Here is a 22,826-nt window from a genome sequence, read left to right as displayed (position 1 = left end):
ATTTTTCAGCCCTTATTCAGGAATCTATTCCATTTTTCTTTTCAGTGTCACAAACACAGGGCTGGATACAATTGCTGCTCTCAAGTCACTCTGCTCCAATGGCACTGGGAACTTTGGGCCCAATTCATTATTTAACATTCTAAAGACATTAGGTTTATCCTATGCCTTTGAACTAGGGTCACAGTGTCTGTAATGATCATAATGATCAGTCTGCATTTACAGTTTCACAGCTGTCTTTTAACTAATTGAGCACGTCCACTCACAACCACACAGTCCTTTAAACCACTAGTTCAACACTAGACATGCAACTCTCCTATGGTTCTATTCTAGACTCCTTGAAAATTAAAAGTAACACTATAAACAAATTCTGAAAGGAGAAGAAATGAGTCTCATCACACCCCAGTATGTTCTCAGGCCTCCCTTAAACTTAATTTTAAAATAGCTGTCACTTATTTCTCCCTCTCAGCTCACACAGCAGAGCATTAAATTTACTTCAGTTCTATGTGAAACCCCCGCTGAGAGCTGTAAATGAGGTGTGTGTCTATAGCCTAAATGTAGGAATGTATTTGGGTTTTTTCCCTATATTTCCCAAACTAGCTCATTTATAAATAGTTCTGAAAACAAAAAGGTCAAAGCCAATGAAAAAGTTTACCTTCAAGAACATGTTCATTCACATTCACACAGCATGGTGGAGATTTCATGAAACTGAGTCTAAGTTAATACACAGAAATGGAGGCAGCTATGCTTACCAGGCAGATGACACCAGAGCAGGAGACTTTTGAGCTGAGTATCTATACATTCCAAAAAGAGTATGAGAAATACTCATGACTTAGAGCACCACTAGCTACAATGTTTATAAAGAAATCGTAATACAGCTAATTACACTTGGGTTAAAAAGTCACTCCCACCCATATGTAAAACTGGAAAAGCAAGACTCATTTCCCCTTTGAAGCACTGCTCTTCTAGCTTCTGCAGTAGGCATTTCATTCCACTGTCATATCTGGAGCACACAAAATCAAATTCACTTGACTGCAAGGTTTTCAAGACAATGAATTATTAACTGCCTTCTGCTATAATTATATCTTCCTAAACCAATGCTTGGAATGATTAAAGCAACATGACATTGAGAATGGCTTGCTTGCTGACTTCACAAAGTACATGAGTGGGTTTTTTATTCAGGGCTACAACCTCTTGAGCATGGTAAGCCTTCCTTGGGCTGCTACTGAGGATATAACATCATTTTGCAAGACTCTGCCACCAAGAAACAAACAAACAATTCAAAGTTACTTTACTGTAGCACTAAGATCTAATTATAACTCATCTTCTCCTGGAGACTCTTTCATTTGTTAATTTTATCTTTTACATACCACTACAAAAAGCCAGAGAGAAGTGGACATATGATTGCCTACTCAGGCTTCACATTCAAACACACCAGAAGCTTAATGACACAAAATACTTGAAGTCACTCTGATGGTTTTGTATGACAGATTAGTCTTGAGTGATCTTGAGCGTCCAAGCTAAGTCAATTCTTCAGCTTGGTGACACTTTGTAAATTGCTGTTCCTCCTAACTTAAGTGTGGATTCACAGACTGTCAGCAAATTTGCATGCAATCAGAAACTAAACTTGGAAGCAATTTTTCACTTACACCTATTATTTATTTTCTGCTTAGGACTTGAAAGGTACTTCATTGCACCATGCAGGTGATTCCTGATTCAGAGCGTACACAATCTTAAGAAAAAGTCTTGTGTCTCAAAAACTCTAAATTTGCTACTTTTGTGGTTACCAAGATTCTTGCAATACTCTAGACCCCAGTCATTTGTAACATCACTAAAATTCAGGGCATGCTAAGTGCCTTATGGCACACTGGGGACAGATCTTGCCTAGGCTGCTGCAGAAAACATGCAGGACACACTGAAATGCAGACAGAAACTAAGATATTTAGCTTTTTAGGTGTCTTGAAAAGCACAGTAGTCAAATAGGTCTGTCTTAATGAGGAAAGACAGATGTTATTATTGATACACATATCAATCATGAACACACACACACACAATTCTGCTTGTTCTACAAAGCAGCTCTTCAACAGAGAGTAGCAAATGTAAAAATTAATTTATATAAATATGGATTAATTAAAAAAAATGATACCAGTGTCTTTTTGAATAGCTGTAATTAAGCTAGTCAGATAAATCATATGTGTATTTAGAACTGTATGGAGAACAGGCTACACAAATGTACACAGAGCATCTGTCAAAAACAGCTCTGAGGAGGTTTTTCTGGTATTATATGAAACTAATTCTAAGTTTTAGTAGAATTTTTCCCCAAAATGATAGGATTTAAAAAATACACCTTTAATTATTTCAAAGCCAAAGATTTCTATTTTGAATGTGCTTTTGTACTTAAGAGTATTCCATCCCCTTCAATTTTCCTAAGGCATTCTTTGGTGTTGTCTACTCCTCTTATCCCAGGAACAAGAGAAAATCCTGCCTCAAACTCTAATCAGCTCTGTTTGTAGTGTGCTGCACCACTGTCAGACTTGCTCTTTCCCTTCTTTATGCTTACAAAGTCCCTCTTGCTGCAGTCCTTGACTTTTTAAGAGATATTTGCTACACTGACATGAGGCAGGAAAACACTTCCCCCTAATTTCCCAAGGACAGATGAAGCAACTTCACTATGGCCACACAGGACATGAGAGAGGGAGAGAAATGGATCCTGGATCTCTCAAAACCCAGGAAGTCTTTTGGGGAGAGAAATGGATCCTGGATCTCTCAAATCTCAGGAAGTCTTTTTAATAGCAAATCCGAGACAAAGTTTAAACAGCAGGAAAAAACTGAGAAGGTCTGCACTAAATCATTCAACAGAATAATTACTGAACTGATTGGAAAAAAAAGCAGAATAGCAAGTCCTTTACCTGACATTAACTCTTACCTAGAACATCCTTCTCATGCTCAGGAATGAGAACTTTCCATTTGGATTCCTCTGGGTCACTGAAGTCAATGTTGATTAACCGGTAATTAGGAGAATGCCGGTTTGTCTTGAAAGTGAATACTGTTCCTTCATTGGTGACATACTCATACTCAGCCTCAAAGTTATCTATCAGCTTCACCCACTGGAGAATTCCTGCAAAAGCAAACATAAAATGTCAACTCTTCACCTCCTGAAACAAACCCTAACACCTGAGGGCAATGTTTTAGTGACAGCTGCTGTAGGTTCTTTCTTGAACAACGGCAGTGATCAGGAGAGGTACAGCTAAGAAAAGGGATAAATATGAACATGCTAAGATACTGGTTTTGAGGAATTTCTAGCAAAATACACACAGAATAGTGACAGAACTATGTCTAGTGTTTCATCACATTTCCTAAGGGACAGCTCAGATGTTTGCTGCAGAGGTCCTTCTACCACACTGACTGACAGGGAGCCAGCAGTGCCAAACACATCAGGGGTTTTGTTGATGAAACTCGCAAGTTCCAAATTCTACAGACTTCTTGGAATGTTGGGATAGCAACTGAGTCAGGGGACTCTGCACTAAGTTTTCAAGCTCAATTCTATTTTTAATAGCTTAACATTAATATTAAAGAAATATTATTTAATTATACAACAAACTTTTCTTTCTGCAAAAAATGTTCTTTCTTCTTCAAGCAAAGAAAAAGTGCCTTAAAAGCTGATAGCTTCCCACAGAATAGAAATTATGTTATTTGAATTAACACAATAAACTTCAGTATCAGGAATTTCCCTATTAATTCAGAAACAACATTCCTGAAGTATTGTTCCGCAGAAATTTGTCACCACCAGAGTGGCAACTACAGACAGTTACCCAAAATGTTAATTTCTGGGTTTGTGAAGAATGAAATTGCATTTTCCCTATGGACCTTCTGGAACATCCCATTCAGTAGTAGAAGTGCACTTCCCTCAAACATAAATTGCCTCTGTCTACTCACTGTGTACCATGGTCTTAATTTTAATGAAACTTGGAACTGAGACTGAAAAATGCCACTACTTTTTATTCACATTTTACTGTTTTGCAATAGGTTTAGAAGTTAATAGAAAGAGAAAGCAGAAAGGCTAGATCAGATATGCAATTTGCTTGTTATATCTACAAGCCAACCTGTCAAGCAAATATGCTATTATAAGCATCATACATTAGGTATGCTGAAAAATCAAAAACCTTATTGATATGTGAAATTAGAGCTTTTATATATTAAAACAACATTTGGCCCACTCTCTGCTTCTTCCCTTGCTTTTAAGTATAAACAAATAAACTGTGCATAGATCTGTTCATGAAACTCTGTAATATAATGTTTGCATCAATAAAAAAAGCTCATCAGCTTATTTTATAATATTAAAAACTGTGCAGAATAATGGAAGTGATCATAGCTGAGCTGTAATTACCATAAGCTTAAAAAACGAAAAGAATAATTGAGGAAGCAGTGAGATGGCTAAGGTAATTTTAAACCCATTAAGTGTAATAAGAGAGTATAGCCAGGCCTACTACATTCAAAAAGCTCATAGCTCTTAATTGACGTTTTGGGTCAAGGAAAACTTCCCTGTCTCTTCATGCAAAGTGATAGATTACCCAATTAAATTCTACTCTTCATAGTGCTGTAATACAAACTTCCCAGGAAATCCACTCAGCATAGTACCATGTCTCTAAATGAATCAATTGCATGTTAAATCCTGATTTTTCGCTGAGGTCCAAAGTTTTGTCCTCACCAGAATCCATGTTGAAGAAAAATCATGTTGAGCCCCCCTACTTGCTCATTTCTATAGAGGAAACCTGCTTTGCCCAGTAAAACAAAGAAAATCCAGCCTACATCAGACTCTGATATATACTACTGAAACAAAACTTCTAAAACCTCAAGTCACATGCACAAACATTTTAGTAAATAAAAATCTAAGAGCAGTACAACATCATAACAATATTGGAACATACATATTTTAGTATCTGACAGAATGAAACCATCCTACTAAAGATGACAGCTTCATAAAAATGAATGGAAAATAAGCCCCACTTTTAAAATGGTAAATGTGCACAATAACATGACTGGAACAAAAGTCAGATTCCATGAAGAAAAAGGACAGCAATATGACATTTGGGATTTACATTGCTGTCTTGCAACCATCCATCCACTCCCAAAAGAACAGTTAGTAAAACAGAAAGAAAGCTGATATTCTACAGGGGTGTGCCAAGTTGTTATTACAAAAATCAGCATTCATCTTGTTAAACTGGATATTACACAGTTCTTGGAAAACAAATATGAATCACCTCTAAGTTACTGTCTCCCTGAAGTGGTTAAATATCCCAGTATCCTAAGTTAAGGGAGGGTAATGAGGCAAAGTGAGACACAGCTGAAAGAGACCTTTACATCAGGCACACTGCTACCATACAGAGTATGTACTGTAGTGTTCCAGTGAAAGGAAGAAACCCTTTGTAACGAGACATAAGAGGATGCATCTTTATAACCAGTTGCAGCTCATCCAGCTGTGGCCTGTTACTGAAAGGGATGTTCTGGCATTGCCTTAGAGCACCTTGTTTATCTCTCTCCTTTGGGCTAGTAATAATAACCCGGTGACCAGCAGAGCCAGTTCACTGGGCACTACTATGGCTGAAACCTGATGGGCAGAACTATTTATCCCCAGGTCACCACGAGGAGCACAGCGTGGCCCCTGCCAAGCACTCCAGCCTTGCTGACAAGTTGACCTAACCCCTAATCATTGCCATAGAGGAGGAGGCTCTTCATCATGTTACTCCTGGACTGTTTGCTTCTGCTCTGTTCATCTGTCTCAGTAGTGAACTGGTTCAATGAGTTAAAAAAAAACATGCCACAAAAGAAGCTCTGTCACTGCCTGAAACAGCTCACTTACTGGACAGAGAAGTGATGGTCCATACAAGGCAGCCAGCATGAAGCCAGTGGCAAAGAAAGGCTGGAGAGAGGCAACAACATTTTTCATATTTCATTTATCAGCGAGGCATAAGATAAGCTTGCCTGCAGCAAAAATGAACCCTCCCATTTCTCCCTCCCCCACCATCAGAGTGTCATCACCTTCATGCTTGGTTTGGCACTTAACTGAGTGAATAGTAAAACTGATTAAATTAGCTCATCTAGAATAAACCTGATTTCTCTATAGTTTACAGGTATTTTTCCCCATGACAGATTAGTGAGTGCAATCACATACCCACAAGGTCAGATGGATGAAGATACTGACTGACTCAACAGGGGAGGATGCTGTTAGATAACCAGAGAGCATGAAAAGATAGATGGGATCTCTCTCCTTTCCATCACAGGAACAGCTTAGTGCGGCTCTGCTTGACTCACACAACTGCTCCCTTCAGTACTCAGAAGAGCAAGGGGAATGGACAAGGCAAATTTTTTATAAAGAAAGCACACTACAGCTGGAGGTGAGCTTGCTTGAATGAACACAATTTGAAGTGTAAAGCATACCTTGTCAAAGATTCCGTCTTTCTGTGTCAGAAATATACACCTGCAAGTCAGGCTAGAAAAAGATCCACATGCATTTCCACATTTCCATTTCAAACTTTGTGCAAAGAGATGAAGCATAACTCTTCTTTCCTCTTTTTCATCACTTCTTCGTTTTGGTTTGGTTTTTTTTTAGATCCATGACTACTGAGTAATAGGAAAGCATGCAGTTTAACCTGGCCTGAATTTAGGATGGATGATTCTGCAGTACCTGGTTAAACATTCAAAAACATAGTGAGCTATGTACTGAGGGCCTCAAGCAGTGCTCACATCCTTACAGCACATTCTCTGTACACGTGGAACAGAGCATACTCTTAGAGAAGCTAAACTGGCTGGGCTGAGTGCATCAGAAGTGGATGTTCTAGTGATCAGATGAAAGTAAAAAAGTGGTTTAACATTTAATGCAGATATGGCAAAGTGTACTTGATCATGGAGGACCCACACGAAGTTTTGGAAGAAGCTAGATTAGAACAATACAAACTAGATTAGAACAATACAAAGCCTCCCTCTGCAACACTAAGCCTTGTGCACCAGCTCCCAAGGGGCTTGAGAAAGACAGTGAAGTACAGATGAACATAGAGCCACAGACAAAAAAGCAGATGCCCTACTGAAGCACACACAGCTAAGGAAATACAGAGGTGAACTAAGTTTCACTACAACAAGGGCATCTGGAAATGGTTCTGCAGGGATGGATGACTGACAGTCTTTCCAGAAGCTACACAAGATGCAGGAAACAGAGATTCAAAGTAGACCAAAATTAATTATAAAAGGCCTAAAACATTTTTCATATAAAATGACCTATGAAAAAATATGCTGTGGTTTACATTAGAGAAAAAGTGAAAAAAGAGCTTGGTAAACGTATAAAACAATGAATGACTGGAAGTGGTAGTGTCCAGACCTTCTGTCAAGGAGGATACTCATCCTAGACAGGTCACACCACCATTTCTTCACTGCATGACTGGAAACTTGTTTTATCAGTGTACCCATTACACATCCCATCACATGAGTGGATGGAAACTCACTTTCTGGTACATACCTGACCAGAAGTTAATGTGTACATGGCATTATGTGGCAAGCATGTATCTAGCCAGTTATCAAAACTGGAGGGACTACAGTCTTGGAAAGAGGGGATAGTCTGTTGAACCCCAAACAGACAACGTAAACCAGTTCCTCATCACCTCTGAAGCACTCCAGCAAAAAGGGTCGCAAGGCCCATGAATGGGAGATTGGTTAACATGACCTACAGGCAGAAGGATTCTTGGTTTAGTTTCAAACTCAGAACAAACAGCCTCTCAGTAGCAGAAATGACAGTACATCCCTAAGTTATTGCTTTAAAAAGGCCACTAAAACCAGTGCACAGTATGGATACCCAATTCATTCTTCTTTTAAAAGTAAGGAGGGAAGGCAGAGGTGAAGAACAGGATCTTGATCGATTTGCAGGTTTAATGAGGAGGCTTCTGAGAATGTCTGTCTTTGAGCAGAACCACTGAGAACTGCCATTTGTAGTTATATACACCAGAGCCACCACAGACTTAAGCTTAATGCACATAAGCACACGATGAGACAGATTAATTACATAAAGGAAAAAGCAGGAAGTTGAAGATCTTGACCATTTACTGTATACTGCAGCTAAAACTTAAATCCTTTTCTCTGCCAGTCCTTCCACTAAAACACATGGCTGAAGACCTATAGATGCTTTTGCTTGTATATTTTGTATATTTTGTATCAGCCATCAAATATTTGCATTACAGTAAGAACTACAGGCAGAGGATTTGGAACCTATGTTTGACTGACAATAAAGCCACGCCACTGAACAGAAAACCATAATCCTACAGAAGTGGCCCTTCTTCAATATTTAGGACAAAAGCAACAGAGTGTACAGACAGTATTTTCAAACACAATTTTTGGATCTATAGAGGATGAAAAGGGAAATTACATCAGTCAGCATCACAGATGAAGCTCTCAGTCTTGCACTCGACCCTAAGCACAGCAAAGCATGGTCTGTTCAGAGCTCCTTGTGTGATGAAGCAGGTTTGTAGCTGAATGATGACAACTACAGGAGATGGAAAGGCTAATTTGAAGAAACTGATGATAACAGCAAGATTGATCACAGCAGGCTTATTATCAATCCACTTTCAGACAGGAAGAATAGATAGAGTGGCTCAGAGTCACTGTTCATCAGTTCACAAAATGTTCTCAATACTTCGTTCCATATTTCAGCTTTCATGGAAAGGCCAAACAATCTGTTTGTGGCAAATAACTTCTTAGTGATCAACTAATGGTACTTTTTATCTGAAGTTGTGGAAAAGTTTTACCGACAGGGTTAGCACTCTCGGGAGGCTTTTTTCATGTGCAGTCAAAATTATCAGGTGAAAATATAAGTGCTAACCTCCATAAATTTATATTCTCTCCTAACTTAGCAATTATATTTTTATAAGAGAGTAATTAAAAATTACATTGAGAGCAAAACTCTTTGAAATTGCCGCTTAAGGGATATGAAACTGTTTTCCATGCATTTTCCAAGTCACTTATGTTATTTTTTCCCCCTGATTGTTAGGGATCTAGAACATAATGGCCTTGTTTCACTAGTTAATGTTCTAAAAAAAAAAAATTAAAAATTTAAAGTTACTTCAATCACACAAAAATCTTTAAAAAAACCTCTCCCACCACACTCCACTTTTGAGCTGATGTCTCCTTACTATCGTTTTTCTCTAGATCTAGTTTACAAAGGTTTTGATCCACTTTTTCAGGCTATGCAGCACATTCTGACTCATTCCTCATTCCTTTGATGTTTCTGTATACAGCACTGTTCCTTGCTTTTTATTTATTTGAGGGTGTTGGGTTTGCTTTTTTTGAAAAGAGAGCCTTATAGATTGCAAGACAAAAACTAAAATACTGAAGGCAAGATAAGCCTGTTTTCAACATAAGTGGACAAACCTCACCTTTGTTTTTCCACTTGCCTTCAAGCCACACATGATTTCTTTAGAGTGGGGGAAATAAAGAACAACCTAAACAAAGGAAGAGAATAAAAATTTTTATGGCTAATAACCTTGCTTTTAAGTTCCTTCTTGGAACCTGTCTCTGCCACTCTAGTACAAAGTATTTCCAACTGGCAGTGACTAAGCAACCAGGAAGCTGTGAACTTCAGTTTTTGCTCATTTCCCACTGCATGTTTCCAAACCAGTGGTTCTCAAATATTTTAGACTTGCTCCCCTTCCCTTATCCATGTCCTCCAACCACCTTCCACCATTTCCACCAGACAAACTGCTATCTCCAAGCATCCCATTACCCAAGTGTAAGAACTCCTGCCACCTCTCAGGAAGAGTAAAGTGGGGCTCTTGTCAGTGATTCATAATACACCAGCTCTATGGTGCTCACAAAAAAAGAATTTTTATTTTTATTTTTTTTTAGGCTTCATAGCTGCTACCGTAATACAAAATAAAGAAAAAGGTCAATATTAAGAAAAACCTCAGCAAGACCAATTGGCCATGTCATGTTGGTTTATGTTCATAGCCAAGGCTGATTAAAGAGTTTTCATTTATTTCTTCCTGCACACCAACAGATCTGTGCTAAATCTCCTCTTCCCTGCAGCAAATCACACATTTAAAGGAATAGTCAAGGCTGAAAATCTAATTGAAAAGAAACAATCTAATTTCTCAAGAAAAGGGAAAAAAATTATTACCAGGCACAGAAACAGTAAGAAACATGCTACAGAAAAAAGCACTGTTTTTTTTTTTTTGGTTGGTTTTCAGGTTTTTTGTGGGTTTTCTAAGATGTACAACAACGTTTGCTAATAAATAATTGTTTCATTACTCTACACCCACCTGACTGGATAATACGAGGCATTTTCAAGTATACCAACAGAAGCAGTAAAGCAAAGTGATTAATGAGAGAAGTAGAAGTTCTCGTTTGACTGGTTCAATATACAAGCAAAATTGATTGCTGTTTTCTGGAAGACCAGTGATAAAATAATTACTAAAAATTGTTCCGCAATGCTCAGCAACTGGGAAAATATATGTGCTTGTTTTTTAAAAATAAATATTTAACATGGGACTCATTTTAAATGTTTCCTACAAGAGTCAAGGCTTAAAAATCTTACTTGTAGTTCAGCAAGATAAGTAGGGAAAATCTGGAATCCTGGATGAGATATAACCCTCTGAACATGAACCCTGCCCTTCCTGAGATAATGTACAGCTGGTGACATCTCTGCTACTGAAATTTCATAAAGCAACATTAAAAGGCATTAGCTGGTTCAGTGGCTGACAAAAGGGTGTTTAAATCCTGGCAAGAATTGCATGATTTTAATTTTCCCTAATCTATCTACAGTCTACCCCATAAGCAACCAAAGAGACAAGCATGAAGGAAAAAGCCCTCACATCCACAGCTACTTGAATCAGAGGATAGCAAGGGAGTTCCCACAAAAGCTTAAAGAACAGCTCAGCTGTCTGTTCCCAGTGGTGTCTTCTCCCAGTATTGCCTTGCCACAATATCATGAATTATGAACACAGGTATCTAGCCTTGAGGAATGGAGTAGTTGCAGAACACTGTTATAATAAAAGGCTTTTTTAAAAAAAAAGTGTATTTGGTGAACTTAATTGCAAACAAAATTCCAGTTGTTCAACCTAGTAATTTCTAACACAAAGTTTTGGGGTAAAAATGAAGCCACAAACTGGATTAACCCGGTGGAATTCACAAGCATGTGGTAGAAGGGGAGCAGGAGACACAATGTCCCTCAAACCTCTTATCTTCTCAGACTCATGAAAAATAGCGATGTATTTGTCAGAAGTAACTTATCATAGTCATTTTCCTATTCTAAAATAGAGCATTTTTGGCACAAATAACTCACAATGGCCCACTTAAAAACCTAGCAAACAACCTGAATATCTGAAGAGGAGAATGATTCAGTCTGTATACAGTATAAAGATTGTGAAGGGGGAAGGGAAGCATGAAGAACATTGTAGCTAATCCACAAAGCAGAAAAAATGCTCAGATGCTCCCTGTAATGTTCAAGGGAGGAAATAGAAACACTGCTGTTTAGATTATCTTCTGGTGAAAACAGACTGACAAGGATTATTACAGGAAATTGCACTGCAAATTCAATTTGACCTATAGCTGTTGACAAAATATCAGGACTAATCACATAAAGTAATGGGAAAGGGCTGACATAGAGGTGTAGAAAAAAGCCAATCAATAGCCTCAGATTTCTTTTAATTTTTTAAACTCTTAGAAATAGCCTACTCCCATTTATTAGATGTGATCTTCACTCAGTCAAGATTGCATTCTGCCCAACACAGGGCAACTTAACTTCCACTGGTCCACAGCCACTGAAACACAGAGAGTCGATGAATGCACAAGACAAAACTGCCTTCAGGACATCAGAACTAATAAAATTTCATGCTTACACCTGGTCTTTAATGATACTGTTTATCTCCTTGCGTAATTTAAAGAAGTACACATGCAAAGAGAAGCCACAATTCATCCAGTGCAGGAAGTTAATGAAATGGATTACTGAAGATTCCTAAAGCAACAATGAAGTGGGAAATACTGAGCAAACCACATGTCACAAAATGACAGCTTCTGAGAAAGTTAAGCCAGAGGTTGCCCACACATCAAAGCAATTTTCTTTGGATGGGTTGACACCTAGAATACTATACTGAAATGCACAGCAGTAACAGAGGTCCCAGCAAATTATTTTGACAAGTAACATGCTTTCCCCAATTACTTAAAATGCCACTTTTTCTGGTTCTCATTTGATTAATATATATAATATCTACGCTAAGAACCTCAGCTGAAGGCAAAGTATGGAGAGAATAAAGTCTCACTCCAAAAGACAACATTTGCAGTCAAAGAAAAGACAGCACGTGCTCTCCATGCTATGCCATTACAGAATAAAAACACCACCCCCTCACATGTTTTGTAGTAGCTCAGAGAGGTGGCTACCTATTCAACATGGAATGCCTACATCTCCTGATAAAATTTTGCCATATTTTAGTGTTGTGACATCCAGATTATGTTCCAGTTCTATCCAACATGGGACAAAACATGGAAATCTACATTATGTTCCTTATTTGTGAGGCCCAGTACATTGATCCCTCTTCACTGGCAAGATGACTTCCACTCTTGCAAAAGGAAGAACCACATTCTGTGAAGAATGGGAAATTATACAAAACAACAAAAATAACTAAAGGTAAATGAGCTAAAACTTAAGTCGGACACCTTGAGACAGTGAGGCATTTTGATTTAGTATCATTGCCTACCAAGCTCTGAGTCAGAAAACAAGTCAAGTGGGGTAAAGATAAACTTAAAGGAGACACAAAAAACCCCAGCACTATCTGGGATGAAAGACAGAGGAACAACTACAGCATTATTTTGCTGCTTTGGAAAGCAAGGCATTGCTCCTGCTATTACAAATGCATAGCAAAAAGAGGTGAACTTTCTCTTACACTCTTTTTCAGTTTTTGCTGATTTTTGCCGTGAAGTCTGGATCTTCCCTTTCAGCCTTGAAGATGGAAAAGCTGCAGATATTCTTATTTATTTGTATTGGCTAGATACCCAATAAAAACAAGATAGGTATGTAATTGAGTATAAATATGGAAAAAGGTCATAATTTAAGGAGGCAAAAAAGGTTTTACAGCTTTGCTTATTCAACTGGATATACTGTTGCTTTAATCTTCTAAAAGTGGCCAGAAACTGATGTATTTTATTTGAAATCAAAAAGGAAATCTTTTTCTTGCTGTAAAAACCTGCTACATGTAACTAAAATTAAAAAGGAAAGACTATGCATCCCTTTCATCTGATGGGGAAAGACATTATCCAAACTCCTGTAAGGCTGCTACGGGCTGCCCTGTGTTGCTCAATAATTCCCACAGTAGCTGACTCATCCTTGAATTTACAGTCAACTTCAGAGTTATGTCAGGCAGATATTTGGTAAGTGCTTTTCATTTCCACATGAGAAACTTCTTTCTTTTCCTAAGATGGATCCCACCCTTCACCCCACTCCTCCACTCTTGTCCCGAAAGTTTAAGCAAAATAATGAAACCAGACACTGCATTGTTTGAGGGAAAATGAATGTCTTTAGTCTTTCAGAACAAAACAAACTTTACCCTGAGCAAGCAGGTTCCTTAATGTGTAAATAAAAAAAATTAAGAACAAAAAAAGAGTATATTTCTAATATACACTGTCAGCTAAATCCCACAAACGAGCTAGTCCTCCTTAATTTTAACAGCCCTCTGTATCTATATACTCTACTACAAGGAGAAACTGCAATGCAACTTCCTAAAATACAACTTTACAATAGAAAAAAAATCAGAAATATGGGAAATCGGTTGGTATTAGACTTGAAATATTTCACAAGAGTATGACCCACCTATATGTCCATCTGTGTGCTGAATTAGATTAGTTCAGCTAAAACAAACCTTCAGAAATCAATAATGAAAAAAATGTATTATGATCTCTATACACAAAGACTTAAAGCAGCATTAGGCTCATATGAAATATGCCACCTCCCAACCTGTAATTATATCCAGTGTAATATTGCCATAATGCATGGAATGTTCCCTTTTTCTTAAGGCTGTCTTAAAATGGGAAAGATCTATAAAAGTAATTACCATTTGTAAATAATATGTACATCACACCATCCTAGGAATCCAAACTATGAATCATATCAGGCTAACACATAGACCTTTTGCCTAATACAAGAGTCTCAACCTAGAAATCAGAACTTTACTGTTAATTAACATGACATTTTAAAATAGGTTTTTCAGGTAATAAGTAACAGACAAGAATCAGTTGCTCACATTTTTGTGCAATCCTAGATAAAATTCTTTAATTATGAAATATCCTTTATAAAAGGAGTGACATGCTCAGAAAACAAAATCAGTAATCCCCGCCCGAAAGGAATATACAGCTGTTAACTATCATCACTAACACCTATGTTACTAAAATTCAAATATTGTGCTAAGACTTGTTGATGAACTAAGGGAAGACCACACAACCACACAGTATAATAAAGGCAGGGACAAACAGAACTATGCACCCAATATTGTTGAGTTGCTATCAGTTATAACCATTCTCATAAGCCTTAAACATTGTTCTCCAAGAAGAGATCAAGTTTCTTGAGATCCAATATTTAACACAAGGCTACTGCAGTATTTATTCTGTTCCTAAAGTTTTTGAAGACAGAAGCCACAATAAAAACAAAATAAAAACAAAATAAAAATAAAAAATAAATAAAAATGAAATTAAAAATAAAGAATAAATGTTTAAAAATTAAAAAATAAAAAATTAAATAAATTAATAGATTGAAAAATAAATTAAAAAATAAATAAAAAATTACAAAATAAATTAAAAATAAATTTAAAAATTGAAATAAAAATAAATGAATAAAATAAGCGCTAAGTTGTATTTTATGAAAACCACATATTGAAGAAGAGATTTCCATAATATATACTCTGGAAAGAGGAAACTACTAATCATTAAAACAATTACCTATACCAACCATCAACAAAAGCCATATGGAACAAAGAACAAGTCACCATGCTTTCAGTCCATACCACTGAGCTTAAAAAGTCAAATACAGAAAAGCCAAAGGCTAATTCAACTAGAAGGCAAGGAAGGAGCATTTCATGAACATGTATTTGAAATATGAGTAGATACTTCTACTGTAAAAATCATGATGCTAGAAAGCAAAGTTATAGTACTAAAATAGCAGAGGATTTTTGCTTGTTTCCCAGTACTATGTGGGAAAAAACCAAGTTACCTATAACCATGTACTTTTTCAAAAAAGGGAGACCAGTACTTGAAGGGAGACACAAGAATTTTTAAAATATAAAAAAAAAAGTTAAACATGGAAAAGTAATAGTGGTGTAGAAAGAAATGGAGCATACAACAGTAAGGCTTCTTATATCACAATTTTTTTTGTGACTTTTAAGACTACAGAACTATGAATGAGTTTTCCATCTACTGATACATAACAAAATTAAACACTAGCATATCTTCTCATAATAGCTACACTAGAAAAAGATAGCAGAGTTTAAGCAATATGCATATTTAAATACGCATTTACTTGAAATAATTTATGTGTTTAAATGTTACACTGTCTTAAAGCAAAACTTACAAAGCAAGAAAATACATACCTGATATACCCTGAGACTCTGTCTGCAGATCACAGTACCACAGTCTATTCACTGGATCACACCCTTCTCGGATAGACAGCAAGACATACCGACCATCGTCTGATACCTGCAAGAAGTTTCAGAAAAACTGAAGACAATTCATCCTCTGGGAAAAAAAAAAATCCAACTTGAAATGCTTGTAACTAAACCCCTAGTGAAAAAATAAATGGATGCTGCAGTTAGGGGAGTGAACAGACATGTATGGGATATGAGAACTCACCAAGAACCCACAGTCATGGCCTCTTCTGCTAGACCAGGCTGCTCAAAGCCTCATCCAACCTCGCCTTGAACACTTCCAGGGATGGGGCATTCACAGCCTCTCTGGGCAACTTGTGCCAGTGTCTCACCACCCACAAAATGTAGAATTTCTTCCTAATATCTAACCTAAATCTACTCTCCTCCAGTTTAAAGCCATTACACCTCTTCTCCTGCCACTACATGCCTTCCCTTCTCCAGACTGAACAACCCCAGTTTTCCCAGGCTGCCTTCACAGAAAAGGTGCCCCAGCCCTCTGATCATCTTTGCTGCCCTTGAGCTTCTTAGTCTGCCTTTGCAGATTCACAAAATTTCCAAAATGATGTCTATGGTACTTAAAGCCATCAATGAATCCTTCTTTCTATTCAAGCTTTGCAAACATAAGCTGGTTCCTGGCCAAGCATTCGAAAGTGCAAGTTCACAAAGAAAAGGCAGGAAGTAGCAGGAAATCGTCAACTCAAAGTTTCCCTCTCCTAACTGAATTGTTTTGAGCATATTCCAAGATTTCCACATTTAGATGTTTTATCAACAGCTGACTGTTTCCTGTCCACATTCTTATATGACAATATCTAATGGGAATTTAAATTTCTAGTCACAAAATATGAATCTGAGTTCTGGAAACTTTCCATTTGGCCCAAAACACACCATCATAAAATTCTTGTAACTACTTCTTAGATTTACTTTGATTATTATTCATAACATTAGTTGGGCCAAGTGTTTGTAGAATTAGATATGCAAAATAATTTTTCAGAAGAAATAGCCCCTAACTAAACAGATCCACAGGTCTGGAGACACAAGAAGGAACCTTAGCAGAATACAGAGCCACATCTCCATATATGAAATCTAACAAAAAAACTTCAACAACCAAGCACTCCACAAGTGTTTCCGAGTTGTATCTTTAAAAACATTTTTTAATTTATTAACTAATTTATAATTTATTATTTATTAGCTAACCATGTAATACCAATAAATATATACCACCACTAAAAAAAATTCCATACAGCAGAAAATCTTCAAGGCAAATAGAAAAGAACACCTAGGATTCCTACTAGACAAAACCAAACAAACCAAAAAAACAAAACAACATGCAAGAGTTTTGGCAGCACAGACTGCAAAATGGAGGTATTTTGCCTCCTCCTTCCAACATGGGACTATATCCAGAAATGAAAAGCAAGATTAGGTGAACATTTTTGAAAGTCTGTTCAGTGTCTTTGAACAAACATTAACTGCAGGTGTCAGTTTTAATTAAGCTGGTGACTGCTATATATGCTGCTTAAATAGCTGTTCATACTTTTTTTCCTTTTCTTCCTCCCTAACACATAAAACTTGTTAAATACTTGCAAGTGGTATACACAAATATAAATTTCAGTTTGTGAAAAACTCAACATCCCAGTCTGCCATACTAAAGAGTATGACACACAGAATTCTTCCAGTCACAGTCAAAACCCACATAAATTTGTTCTTTGCCCTGAGTTAAGAGAAGACTGCTACCTTTAACCAGGAAAGAAAACATGCTAACAAATTTCTGCTGCTGCTGCTGCTGCTGCTGCAGGGGCAATTCAGAACCTCTGATGACAGCAATCTGAGTACATCTAATGAGTTTTTACTTCCACATTCCCAGCTGGACTGGTGAGTAGCTGATAGCAGTTTATGTTTAATTTGAAGCAGGAATTCCCAAAGCACACTGCTGGTGGGATGCCAATTATGTCTGTCTCTATCACTAAAGCTACTCTTACATCAGAGAGTTCTATAACCCAAAGGAATTCGACAGAAACAGGACACTGTTGCCTGCAGCATGCTAAAATGTCTAGTATTATACTGCAGATTTAGACATCCACATTGCAAAGTCAACATTTCACAAGCCAATACTGGCAGCAGTACCAGATTATGCAGTGTCCACCTCTTGCTTTTCCTACTGCTGTGGTTGCTGGTATCCATGCAAGTTCATGCCCCTATTCATGTCAGCACAAACATTTACTGTTTGTGTGGTACACCAGACTGCAGAGCTGATCCAGCTGAAAAAACCAGCACCTTAAACAAAACAAACCAAAAAAACCCAAAGAAGAATCCAGAAGACTAACAAGCAAACCCTCCCCCCCCAAATCCCCAAACATATAACATAAAACACAGAAGGAAAACAACAACAAACACAATAAAAAATAAACAGTAAAAGAAAAAGTCCTTCTGCCAGATTAGTATCTCAGCCAGTTCACTGTGCAGCTGCACAAATGGCTGAGTTACCACACTGCACCAAGCAGCTGGGAACATGAATAATAGGGGTAGAGATTGCTTAAGGCAGCTCAGATAGCAGTACTGACAAATGTGTAGTCACAGCCTGAGTGCTGCTCTTCTATACCCTACACAAACAGAAGTCTGGGTTTCAGAATGGCAAAAGGAAACAGGATTTCCCCAACTATCATTTGGGTTATTTCTATGTGCTGCTACACCACCTGCATGGAGCTGAACTGCCATACTGGGCCCACAAGCTTATGAACTGAAATTTCATACAAGCATTCCACTCAAATCTTAAAATAAGTTTGTGGTTTGGTGCGAGGGAGACAGCTGTAATGTCAGAACTGACAGCTTGGATCAGAAATAAATTCTCCCAGTTTCCTGCAGCCCAGCTGAACAGGGAAGACATCTCAAGAATTTCTGTGAGAGCTCTGGAATGGAAGTCAGTGCACATTTCTTTCATGAAAGCAATTTCTATAATTACAAATAACACCCACTGGTGAGGGCATTATAAAGCAATTGAGCATCTTAAATGACATTTAGGTCCTGTCAAAATAGGACATGAGAAATCCTATAGCCTTTCAACTGGAGATTTTAACAACATTGAGGTTACAGTGCTTTTAGTGACATAACACAGAACTACTTCCTAACTCAGCACTATCAAAGAAGTATTATTTCAAAGAGCTGATGTTGGTATATGGTTTGTTGTTTTGCTGCTGCCATTCAGTCACTTGGTAACTTTGAAATTATTAGATCTATTTCTGAAATATTTGCTATAACCACCTTCACACCATACAAACATACACAAGTACCATTACAATAGCTGTATTCCTAAGTGTTATTTTATTCAGACTTTCAAGGATTAAGCTCTTTAAAGTAGTATCTTTGTAGAGCAGTTTTGCTTTTCGGTGATTTTTTTGGGGGGGGAGGTGTTTACTAACAATTTTGTTTCAATGTTACCTGTTCTCTCCATTTTGATAAGATGTAACCACCCCTGAGGAAAAATCCCAAAAACATTAAGAGACTAAGTAGTTTACCTAAACTTAAATGAATCAATGAATATCAAAAGGAGAAAAAAATATTTAAAGACTAATTAGTAAAAGGAATTTTCCAACTAATTTTTTATTTTTATTACAAAACATAATTAGTTCATCATACAAGACATAAGGAACCCCAAAAGGTTACATGTTCTGCATTTATAATAGCAGTAACCATCTATGAGAACCTACAACAAAACTGAAGTTAAATATTTTGTCTACTAGCAGCACTTTTAAGACCAAAAATTCATACATAATTGAACAAAACAAAAAAAAATTAACAACACAAGGCTGTTGAGTTCTCAGACTTCCTGGCTTTATGTATTAATCCTCAACTATAACATCAGTAGGAGAGACACTAAAGTGCTCTGCTTCCAAGTAAAGTGCAGGACAGCAACCCCAGTGAATATTAATGCTAGGTCTTTGAATACTACCTGGGTAGTCATCACTGCAAGGCTGAGGACAAGGCTAAGGACAAGCTTTGTATTTTTAGTTCACAAATAGGGGCCCTTTGAGTGCACAGTACTATATTAAGGCAACTATATATACACATAATTTCTTTTTAAGCTAACCAATTAAGTTTTACCACTTTTGCCTTTGTTAATATCAAGGTGAAAAAAAAATTAATCATTGTATAATTTGTTTCCATACAATAAGATATTAAAAAAAAATAAGTAAAATTCAGCTACAATATGCCTGTGTTGAGGAAAAGATAAACAAATTTCTCCTTTAACTGCAGATTGTAACACTGACCTGCAATTGCAATTATTTTACAATCTACTGCTCTGCATGCACTGCTCCCCTTTGTACATGGAAGAAGGCAACTTTCATTGCTATCTAATTTTATCTAATAAAGCAGAGCAAATGAATCAAAGCTCACAAAAATCACAGACAGAATCAAAGCTTTCAAACAGAGCCAAATGGTCAAATTAGTAATTGGACTCCATGTACCCAGACACAGGAAGATCAGACAACCAGAGAAGACAAGATGGGTGGCAATAAAGATGTTGCTATGCAGTGTGTGGCATTACTAACTCAGAATTAAAACCTCATAGCATCAATAAGCTATATTTTAATACTGCTACAATTTTCACTCTACACAATGTATGTAACAACTTAAAGCCACCTAGAGTGACTGACTAGATATTTTTTTTTTAAGAAAATAAAAACTCATTTAGGAATGTACCCAGTCAGTGCAATAAGACTGATGACAGTGGTAACTTCCTAACCTTTAGCTACATGCTGCACAAAGATTTTTGCATAACACCTCTGAACATGAATGACTTGACTAAGAAGAATCTACACAGAGGAGACATTTCTGATTGATGCAGAAATTACCAATCTTGAGTTATTTATCAACATTTTAAAGGTTTGTATCAGACGAATAAGGTAAAATTCTGAACACAGCACAAACTACATACCTTCTACAGAGAAAAAAAGTAACTACTTGCATAGAACTTACTGAAATATTTGCTCGGTAAAAAATGAGAATAATTTTACTGTCTGTAAGCAGCTCAAATGTTCTAACATCACAGATGTGCACAGGCTCCCATGCCACAAAGTTCTGCTTGCATGATGACAAAGTAAGAACCCCCACTGTAATCTCTCAGCCTTGCAAATTCCACTTTTTTTAATGCACTACACGAAAAAGCAAAGCTGCTTCCTTTCGTAGACTAGAAAACAGTGTTTTCATTAGATAAAATGATCATGAAGGGTTGCTGTTTTAGGGTGTGAAATTTGTTCAGGTTTTTTTTAATGAAAAATACAAAGCTATGTTCTGATATTAATTACCTTTGCAGTGGTGCCAGAAAGTCACTGAAGCTTGTGTATCACTCATGTCACATTTTATGTTCTAGCAATATTCTGAGAAGATGAGGATTGGTACAAGCACTCCCTTTGACTAAGTGACCTCTTGGGATTGTCTGAACAATCCAAGGGCCCTGGATTGTACCCGGTACCCTGAAGCTGGTACTCTAAGGCTGCCAACACTAGGTTTTGTTTTCTATTTCTGGTTTAATCAACTAGATTTCAGAAGGCCTAATGATGGGTAATCACAAGAATGCATAATTTCAGGTACAGGTCGAACAGAAACCACTTAGTACATTCTGAGGAGCGGGCTGGATATATTCTATGCAGGACATGGACTGGTTTTATGTAAACAACATGCTGCTGTTTCCATTTCCCAGGTTAGAAAAATTGCTTTGGGCATTAATTAATTTTCCTTATTCCAGGGAGGGCTTTATTTTTGGATTTCAGGCAGCACAGTGCTAATATAAAGAAAATTTCTACTCTGACCGTCTCCTTCTGAGTTGCTGCTAAGACTGCAGTTGAAGGATACCTACCAAAGCCAGAAAACTGGAATTTTGAGACTAGTTTATTATGCCTATGACTGTTTCAATTGCAACAGGACACAAGACAGTCTTGTTCAGAAGAGAAACACAGCAATCTGTACATCCATAGTTACATGCATTATCTTTCATAAATCTAGCAGAGCAAAATCAGGATCCTTCTGAGGTGACAGACAAACATCACACATAATTTTTCCTGTGGCTTTCAGCTTGTTTTGAATGCAACAAAAGCACCCAGGCATCAGGCACCTGGCTACACAAGCAATTACCATCTACCATATCCCTATGTGCAGTCAGAAGGATTGCCTGCTTGTTTCTTCATAGTAAAATTCTCCAGACTTATTGCCAGAGCTATAGAAGATATTCATAGTCAGCTTCTATTCCAGATTCAGCCAGATAGCTTAAGGATTTAGAAACATTTCCACAGCCCTGTTTAATCCAGCAGCAAGTCTCAGCTGAGCAAACTGACAATGTTTTTACCTCTTCCCCTTCATGCTGCTCATTCTGCTCCTGTGGATGCTGCACTTTCACCTTCCTGCAGTAAAACCAGCATAGCCAGCACACATCTGGCACAGCTTACTCCCCTGTGCTCTGAATTTCATTTGAAAGATCAACTCCCTGGTTGAAAACCACTGATGTTAACTGACAGCTCTAAACTTATTTCAAAAATTTAAAATTAAAAACTGTCAGTGCAGGGACTGTGAACAGTGTTTTTTAGACAGCAACATGAAAAATTGTACTTGTTCTACTACTGGCAGAATTAGGATGGGAGAGTTCCTCTCTCCCCCTCCTTTCTCATCTGTTTGCTTTCCTGCCAGTACCGTAGGGATTTTTAACACTACCAACTGTGAAAGCCTCTTATATAATTTATTGTTTAACTTTGAGAATAACAGTCTGGCTGTGAAAGTGAGATATGCTCTGTGAGGCTGCAAAGGAAGCAAGAACATGCCACTCAAACACAGACGCATGGGAAGCTCCTCTTTTCGGAGAGCAGCTATGACATTGACAATGTCTAAAAAAACTTCGTACCAGACTGCCCTCTACTGGGATGTTACTCAAATCAACTCTGTCTCTCATCTTCCCAACTCCCCCACTATCCTAAAATCTGTACCAGTAATACATATACTCTTCCCAGACTCATGAAAAGATTCAATAGCCTCTTTTTCAAAACTTACAACAGAGAGATTTTTTTTTTCTTCATAAGCCATCAATTCCAGTGAGGAGTTGGAAAGGCTTCTATATCTCTATGCCAACACCATTTTCTGCACCACAGATTTTGCTCACCTGGGGCTGGTGTTGAATGCATAATG

The 22,826-nt window shown here is 37.4% G+C and overlaps 1 protein-coding gene across 1 annotated transcript in view; it reads right to left on the bottom strand.

Moving 5' to 3' along the window:
• PREP (prolyl endopeptidase) overlaps positions 1-22,826 on the bottom strand; it is an 84,073-nt gene that overhangs the window by 40,716 nt on the left and 20,531 nt on the right. The window contains exons 7-8 of the mRNA XM_071741246.1: positions 15,606-15,711; positions 2,924-3,115 (exon numbers count right to left, since the gene is read on the bottom strand). Coding sequence (XP_071597347.1) covers positions 2,924-3,115; positions 15,606-15,711 — 298 coding nt within the window. The remainder of the gene's footprint in view (positions 1-2,923; positions 3,116-15,605; positions 15,712-22,826) is intronic.

This window comes from Heliangelus exortis, chromosome 3 (assembly GCF_036169615.1).
Source record: "Heliangelus exortis chromosome 3, bHelExo1.hap1, whole genome shotgun sequence".
Taxonomy (NCBI): domain Eukaryota; kingdom Metazoa; phylum Chordata; class Aves; order Apodiformes; family Trochilidae; genus Heliangelus; species Heliangelus exortis.
This window is presented reverse-complemented; position numbering and strand designations above follow the sequence as displayed.